Source organism: Nyctibius grandis, chromosome Z, assembly GCF_013368605.1.
Source record: "Nyctibius grandis isolate bNycGra1 chromosome Z, bNycGra1.pri, whole genome shotgun sequence".
In the NCBI taxonomy this organism is placed as follows: Eukaryota; Metazoa; Chordata; class Aves; order Nyctibiiformes; family Nyctibiidae; genus Nyctibius; species Nyctibius grandis.
The window spans coordinates 90,016,944-90,025,810 of record NC_090695.1 but is presented as its reverse complement, the minus strand read 5'-3'; the positions used below and the strand labels follow the sequence as shown (position 1 = coordinate 90,025,810).

Below are 8,867 nucleotides of genomic sequence, written 5' to 3'. Positions count from 1 at the left end.
CTCCACTGCAAACATTTTACACAGCAGAAGCATAATTCTGCAAGGTCCGTACTTCAAACAAACCATGCTCCTAAGTGCAGTTCCATTGTTTTCAAAGGACTCACATGAGTATCTTAAGGCTTGTAAATCTCTGTGTGCAATGGACAGCATCATTTCCTCAAATCTGGAATCAGTTTCCACCAAAGAAAGAACTCCAGCAATAAAATTTCCTTTGAATTCAATCCCCAACCCGCAGAGCACTCGCAGAGTCCCCATCACCGTAACGAGCTGCACTAAACCCACAAGACTTTCCAAAGGTATTTGAAATCCTGCCCGAATTTCTTCACTGGACGTTCTCCGCAGCTCTGCCTTAGGGAAGGTGTTGGTGATAACCAGTTTGCACAGGCAAGGAGAGAGCACAGGGAGCTTTACTCCCTGATTGTCCAATGCCAGCGGCCCCTCTCCCCTTTCCTTCCCAGGGCTCTCCCAGGAAGGGGTGGAAGGGGAAGGATCACAAAGTGTTCCTGGAGGATGACTGTCTCCAGGCGGGAAAGGTCTCGTGGTGGTAACTCGCAGTTCCTCCTCTGGGTCTCCTCTGCAGATAGATCTGTCTCCGTGGCAGCTGAGTAAAAAAATACCAGCCACACACCTTACCTGACAAGCTCGTTTCTCTGCTCTATACTCTGTTCCTTACTAACCATTTGCTCCAATCTTTCCACCCTTCTGTCTGTCACAATGCTGCATAACTGTTAGGTGATTTGAAAAACCAAAACCTACCACTCCTCCCCAAACTCCCAGATCACCCCTTGCCTATTGCGTTTCCACAGCAGAATTTAACACCAAGCTGCCCGGGAAATGGACATGACAATGGTCCACAGCACTGCTGAATCCTGCTCTACTGGCCCATCCTTACTATCTGCTCTGCTCAACAAACTGCAGTATTCAAATTACAAGAGAAACCATGGAGGTGTGGCCCAGCCCCACCACAGCACACAGTTATTTGCACTCAAGGTTTCTTACCCACCCTAACACCCCCCAGACACCAGGCCTAGCAGCCTGGCTAGTCTAAGCAGTACCAATAATTTCTATTTTCAAGGCAAAAACCTGAACTGCCCAAAATAACCCTTTTGTCAGATACAAAGCAAGAAACGACACATCATGTTATCTTTCAAACAATTTTTTTACTGCAAGGTCTTTGCAAATATTTGTATAGTCATTACAAAAAATACCAAATAAAATTTCATTCTATTCAATTTCAGAGAGTCATAATTTACAAAAAAATAAATAGCTTTACTCTAAAGAAGACAATTGTCTAGTATTAAGGTCAGCAATATCATTCACAGAAGTCCACATTCTCAGAGTGCTGAGTATTGGGTCCATCTGGCTTAGTCTGCCTTCTTCCAGCATTTTCCTTTAAAATAAAGACTAATCAGAACACAAGTAACTTTTTTCTTCCCATAGAAAACTGAACATTCAACACAGATCTTGAAAACCAGACTCCATGGCTAATTGAATTGTTAGACCCCTCTGACACACAACTTTAAAAAAAAAGTTTTATTGTTTTTAAACAACTGTAACAGAACAGTTTCCCAAAAAATTTAAAGAGTCAACAGCAGCAGCATGAAGGGCATGTTTCTTTGTATAAGGCTAATGGTCCTTGATGTGGCAGAGCTTCTATTAAAGCACAGAACTGCCAAAGCCAAGGGTATTACAATCAACATCTCGCCGAGCCTGCAACCTCCGCTCAGGCAAATCCTCACTTCTCAGCCTAGTCCCCACTGGCGTACCCGGGATTCACCACCCAAGTCAGAATTCCTGAGTGAACCGGGTGTAAGATCAGGTACTGCAAACTGCAACACCCCAACTGCTGCACGCGCTTGGGTTTGGAGTGATTGTCATTGTAGACATGCTGAAATACTGCTTTGAAGTTGACTGTGCTTTTTCACATCAGCACTACTGACACATTATAGTGAACTTGCTGCTACACACTGTAAACACATGAAACCTTTAGGAGAATGCTTAAAAGCATTGACCATGTACAGTAAATGCCATAATGAGAAAGTCTGGCACACATGTTATTTCATAAGAAGAATAATCTTTGGACTATAGTACTATATGCCACAAAATGTTCCAAGTGCATCCCACAATAGATGGCTCATCAAAAGAGGAATCAGCAAACAAGCAAATAACTAGCATTCGCAAAAATGTTTTAAACAAAAAGGGCGGCTTCAGAACATAACGGCAGATGAAAAGAAAAAGCTGCTCTGAAATTCTCTGCTGAATCACTCAGCCTTACATTTGAGCATCTAATGACAGATTTCAGTTCAATATTAAAAGTTTCTGAAGTGTTTTGCACAGTGTATGTGCTTCTAAAGCTGGCTAAAATCAATACTAAAGAGAATAAAAAGAAAAAAAATTGCATTTTTATGTTACTTCCATCACCATGCTCTGGCTGACTTCACTAGGTCTGAAACTGAACTGTACGGTTCACACCAGCTCAGGGAAGCTACTGTTCTCTAAATGTATCACACCTCCCTCTTCCCCACACGAACTACCCAAGTTCAAATGCTACACCAAGCCTGAATCTTTGGCCATGCTATAGAAAATGCCTTTTTCCTGAAGTAGGTGGTCTGGGCTACCACACTCCACCACTTCTCCTCTGTCCAGGACTAAAACTCTGTAAAACAAGGAAAAAAAAAAAAAGTCACAAGAAGGTCCAGAAAGCCAATGAACACAGACGGGTACGTACAAACACACACTGACCGTAGCGCAGCCATGATTTGCAAGCGAAGACAGTCCAGACTGTATGAATGGACAGAGGTTCTCAGCTCCCTCCTTCCTGACCTCATTGCAGGTCTACTTTTCTCGCAGCTTATGTTTACCCAGCCATTTGCAGGCAGCCATGAGACTTCTGACTGTGCTCTGAGCCAGTCAGAAACTAGATGGCAGCACTACTTGTCAAGGTGAGTGAGAGCCCCTAAGACCTTGCACGATCTGGGATAACCTTCCCATAACACTGCACCACATCAACTGCTGTTACACAGCTACTGCCGACAATACAGAAACGCAGGTATCGCTGATGTGAAACTAACGTGCAACTGGAATTAGGACGTTTACAAAGCAAGTCACCCGAGTCAGGAAAGCCAGCTCACAGTTAAAACACTGCCTTCAGCTACCTCCACTAGCTGGCCAGGCGCTGCAGAGATGCTCGCTAGGGCCTTAGCAGGTGCTGCTGCACGGCGTTACCCGCCGTGACTGAACTGGGTGTTCATCTGGTGACGGTACTGCTGGTGCGGGGCCGGGCGCAGGCAATGCTCCTGTCTCTTATCTTTTACTATTGACAGCACAAAGAGAGGTCTACAAATGTACACAAAAGTCTTATCACTGGTCACTTTGCTCTCTTCCATTCTGTGACAAAAAGGACATGAGAGCTTAAAACCGAAATTATGAGATAACACCTCTGCCCTCAACCACACCTTAGCCAGGTGGATGAGGGAGGCTGTAGGAACTATAACCAAAAGTGATGGAAAGAGAAATGTTGAATGAACTTCAGACAAGTGCAGGACCTGCCCCTTTGATTCCTTATGCTGTCTGTGCGTAGTTTAGGGTATGAGCTCCCTAAAGCTCTGATGCTTCTTCCAGCTGTGCCTAAATTAGGGCAAGACCCAGAAATAGACTCCTGTCCTCACCTCCCTCCCATTCTCAGTTTGCCTGGGCAGGAGTGGCACAACAGCAGTACAACAGAGGGATCAGAGGAGCTCCCCAGCCAAGCACAGCCACCGCGAGCCAGAACACACACACCCCCCACCCATCAAAACAGGGATTCCAGCAACTCTGCGGAGAGGTGACTACAAATACACTGGGAAACACAAGCTGACACACAGATGCTCATTTAAGTGGAGCACAACACAGGTCACACATGCCATTCTTCAAGACAGAAGCAGTATTACTTTACCTTGTGTAGTCCATGATTGTGTTCAGACGATGTGCTATCGTTAATACAGTACACTCTTCAAATTGAGACTTTATTGTTGACTGTATAAGCTTATCTGTTTCAAGATCAACAGCAGCTGTGGCTTCATCTAGAACCAGGATTTTGGACTTTCTGAGCAGAGCTCGTGCCAGGCACACCAGCTGGCGCTGTCCCACGCTACGCAGATGGGATGGGAGGGTAGGGAAAAAAGTCAAAACGAGTTTGCAGTATTCATTTTGAAGCCCAGCAATTCCTTGTAAGAACTCTTCTAAAGTGTGGGTGCCAAGAATCCAGCAGAATAGATAAGGTTGGTCTTATTACTTCACTGCAGAGTACCTAACAGCATCTGAAACTACATCCCCCTCACAATGAGGTCTTGGCAACGTAATAAGAGAATACATTACAAAGGGTTTCAGCATAACTGAATCAATAGAGTATTGAGGACTGGACTTCCAACGGTTTCTACAGACTGAACATATATCTCTGCTATGGTGCAAAAAGCAAGCGAACAACTCCCTTAGAAAAACTGCATCTGTTGGGCAAGAGCCATGGTAGGTTCAGAGGGTCCACTATAAATAGCAGGCTGCTGCTACTAAAATCCTTTCTAAGACTGCCCAAGCTGTCAAAGCTCGCAGCATACTGAGTATTTCTTAAATTACTTTGAATTCCCAAACCTAAGAGTTTAAAAACACATTGAATAAAACCAAGTTGGTTGATTGCCTGGTCACACACTAAGAATTCCCCAACTCCCTCCTCAAATTCTCATACAAGACGAGGAGGGGGAGCCCCACACTGCAGTGCTTGTTGCTAGGGTCTAGCTACATACTGTCCCAAGTGAGCTGTAAGGTTTCTGGAAGTGGAAAGTCTTGTTGCAGATGGGAGGGGACACACACACCTCTCAGTTCTCATTTAGTTCTTAAGGCAATATTCACAAGTACAGTTCTTGGACATACCTGAGGTTCTCTCCACCTTCAGCACACTCATGATGAAGTTTATCAGGAAGGGACGATACAAAGTTTTTCAGGTGAGCCAATTCCAAAGACCTCCAGATGTCTTCATCAGAGTGTTGGTCAAAAGGATCAAGATTCATACGCAGAGAGCCAGAAAACAGTATTGGATCCTAGTCACAGAAAGAGGTGATTGACAATGCACACAGAACCTGGCAAGTGCTCCAAAAATATTTCTTAAGATAGTGAAATGAAAACAACGTGTCCAGATGCATTTGCAAGCAAGCTGATTACTCAATTTAGGAGTGAGACCTTTTTCACTTTTTCCAATAAGAGCAAGTTATTCTCCCTCACTCTTATTTCTTATGTTTCTTGAGGGCCTGACCTCTGCCCTCTGCAGATGCTGGCACTCCAGACCTTTCCATGAGTCAGTAACTCATGAATCCAGGGAGGGAAGAAAAAAAAAAAAAAACAAACCACAACCAAAAAATAACCCAGCCAACTTTCTTTTTACTGGGCTACTGAGTTAAAGAACACGCACACCCTGACGAGCCTTCTGTCAGCAGGGACTAATAGGTCAACTTTCCACTTCTTAGGTTATTACATGATCTGTAAATATTTCAAAAGTCTTCAGCTGCAGTATTAATGAAATGAATGCATTTTTTTCTTGGACATGGAGAAATACTACTTTGGAAATACTTTTGACCTAGTAGTGTCAGACTGATGCAAAGTGATCAAAAGGAGAAGCAAAGTCTCCCTCAGATTTCCAAAAGAAGTGGTGCAGAAAACCTTTTACAGTGTGCTCGCTTGTTTTTGCCAGCGTGCTGCAACGGTGATTTATATAAACACATTTTACGATCTTACTCTGAATTGGAACAGGCAGGCAATAAAGGATACACAGTAAGAACAAGAAGACTTAAGACTGTAAGTTGAGTGCTTGTAAAGCCATATTTCCAAAAGTTTGGGCCCATCAAACCCACAGTTTCTGGGCTAGCCTGGGATGGTTATGTACAGGTTTCTGTGAGTGAACGGTACTGCATGCCTCGCACCCTGCCAAAGTCACAATGCTTTGTACAAGGGCCCCAAGAGTGCATACCAAGCCTGAAATAGCAACGCAAAATCCCAATCCCTCACAACTAGACTACACAGTAACTTCATTCCATTTCTAAAAAGAATGGAACTACCTAAAATGAAAGTGGAAACCGATCTCAGAAAAACTCCCCTGAGGGCTCTCCATCAGTGGAAATACTCAGACTTTACTTCCCCTCTACTGGCCATAAGAGCAATGGTCCCAAGTTAACTAAGGGACCCCCATCAGGTGTTCAGCTGGGATCCGATCTCCCCACTCAGGCTACACTGTCTATAGCATTTAAGCGATCAGCGTGGGGTGCTGACAAAGCCCAGGAGTCCAAAGGCCAAGGTTTTGCTTCCACATCACAACTTGGCCATAGCCAAGCTCCTACTTGTTAGCCAGCACAAGCAAATCGAAGCTGGTCTAGGAGAAAACCTTGGTTTCAAGTCCATGAAAGAGTATGCTGAAATGACGCAGTTTCATAGCTATAGGTCAGAAAAGGAATAAATATATTCTCCCCATTACATTACAGAAACAGCATTGTTACAAATCGAGTTCTGGTAATGGCAGGATTTCGCACCTACCTGAGGGATGATGGTGATCTTGAACCGCAAGTCATGGAGCCCTATCTTTGCAATATTAATTCCGTCAATAATAATTTCTCCTTCAGCTGCTTCATTAATCCGAAACAAACCTAAAGTAAGGGAGGATTTTCCAGCTCCTGTTCTTCCAACTATTCCGATCTGTTGGGAAGAAATACAGGAACAACTTACTCTGGGGAAGAGTTAAAGCATTTCCAAGCATCAACCTGAAACTGACACATTTTCCTAAGATTGTCATGTCTGCTGGGCTATCAACACCCCAAACCAGCATAACAAATTGAGGCTGACTAAAGGGGAAGAAAAATCACTGGATACAAAAAAACAAGAACAAAAAGCAGTCTCAAAATTCACAATCCTATCACGAAAGTCTTCCATTTTCCTAGAAAGGCAGATGGAATTGGGTAGAGAAGGCCAAGGTTTCCTTAATCCTTTGTTTGGTTCATGCTCCACAGTTATAATTGCTGATTTGAGATTTATCTTGTTTGAATTAATAGCAAAAATATACCAAAAGTACTTGGTTTCAGTGTATGTTTTGCTTGCCAGTTAAGACTGAAGTCTTCACCGATTCTTTTCTTCTTTTTCTAAATAAATATAAAAGATTGCTACTGTAGTTGGTTGATATATCTCTTGCCATCTGCCCTTTCTCACCACTCCTGAGGTAGTATTCTGCCCGTATTTGTAGGCAGAAAGCATGCACTGAGGAAAAAGCAAATGCAAAAGTTGGATACCACAAATAAGGAAGCCAGACAGTAGATCAGTCTTGCAGCTACCTTTTATGCTGCCTTGCAAGATCACGTTGTTATTAGACGTCAGAGAATCCACGCAGGACTGGGCTGGGATACGTGTGAATGCATGTGCGAGGAAGCAGTAGCGAACACACACACACTTCCCCATCAGTTCGTCCAGATTCAGAGAATCTGCTCTGAAGTTCCATTTTTTCCTGCAGAGTGTCACCTTGCAACTCCCGCCTCACTACATCAGGGCTTCCCCCCCTCAATTTAGTAGCTCATTTTCTTGAGACTATAATTAACTTAATCTCTCTGCAACCCGTACTCCTCTTTGCTTATGGCATACAAATTAGCAAAATCTCCTGGGAAGGGGAGAGAAGACAGCAAAAACCTCACACCCTTATGAATCCACACCAAAAGACACTTCACAAGCCACATAATAGTGTTACCTTTATACCATGATGCAGAATACACCTTGAAAAGGGTAAGAGCCCGCTACATCTGCCAGTTACAATAAGACTGACTCTACAGAAGTTCTTCTAGTTCTTAAGGACCCAAGACACTACAGAACAGGGTTAGACCTCTCTTTGGCTAATGCATGCAGACTTATAAACAGTAACACTACTATAAATTCAGAGTCATTACCTTCTCACCCCCATTTATGGTAACATTTATGTTTTTCAGAACCAAGTCCAAGTCTTCCCGGTAACGTAAACCATAGCCTCGAAACTCAACCTTCCCCTCCTCGGGCCAGGTAGTCGCTGGGGCGGTTTGTTCAATACTCCATTCAGCCTGAAAGAACCACACAAACGTATCTGATCAGTTCCTCCTTCAACTGGACATGGGCTCAGAAGACTCAAGGAAAGCAATTACGAAAAATCCTTGTTAGTGTGTAATTTGCAAAAGGAACTGTGATGATGATGGGAAGAAAGGGAAAGAGCTGCCCCAAGGCAGATGAAATGGTGTATGTAGCCAAGGGCTTTGCTATCACAAGTACCATTTGCTGGATAAACTTTCCTCTTGCAAATGGCAGACTCATACAGGCAGCACGTATTCAGTTAACCTGCTTGTACACCCCCACCACAGTATGGAAACCACTGGGGAAGCCAAACATGCAACTATGAAGCAGTTTAACTGAGACATAAGCACTAAAAGATTAACAAGCTGGTAAAGTAAACATCTGCTGCCTCAGCCTCCCACAGCAGGGGGAGAAGAGAGAACACACCCCACTGCATTCACTGCCAGTGCCAAACAAAAAGGCTTTTAACTGTATAAACACTGGTCTGCTACCAGAACCTGAGAAAAAGTTCTAGGAAGGGTCCTCATAAGGTTTGGCTGCAAAAATAGTGCCTCAAGTCAGGTTCAAGTGGCAGGCACGGCAAAGAGAAGCCACAGGGAACTCTTGTTCTGCAGCCAAAAGAGGCACAACTGCAGATGAGATTAGTTGTTAGGTGATTATTCAAATCAAAACAAAAAAAAGTAAAACCTCTTCACTCCTCACACTAAGAGCAAAAAGAGAAATAAAAATAAAAAAAATAAATAATGTTTAAGCACTTAGGAAATCAA

At 43.6% G+C, this 8,867-nt stretch overlaps 1 protein-coding gene across 2 annotated transcripts in view; it reads right to left on the bottom strand.

Moving 5' to 3' along the window:
- Positions 1 to 1,177: 1,177 nt before the first annotated feature.
- The window catches only part of ABCC1 (ATP binding cassette subfamily C member 1 (ABCC1 blood group)), a 54,143-nt gene continuing 46,453 nt past the window's right edge, over positions 1,178 to 8,867 (bottom strand). For both annotated transcript variants that reach the window (XM_068424073.1, XM_068424075.1), the window contains 5 exons: positions 7,947 to 8,093; positions 6,556 to 6,714; positions 4,906 to 5,072; positions 3,935 to 4,129; positions 1,178 to 2,656 (listed from right to left, as the gene is read on the bottom strand). In XM_068424073.1, the coding sequence (XP_068280174.1) occupies positions 2,548 to 2,656; positions 3,935 to 4,129; positions 4,906 to 5,072; positions 6,556 to 6,714; positions 7,947 to 8,093 (777 nt within the window). In that variant the 3' untranslated portion in view covers positions 1,178 to 2,547. The remainder of the gene's footprint in view (positions 2,657 to 3,934; positions 4,130 to 4,905; positions 5,073 to 6,555; positions 6,715 to 7,946; positions 8,094 to 8,867) is intronic.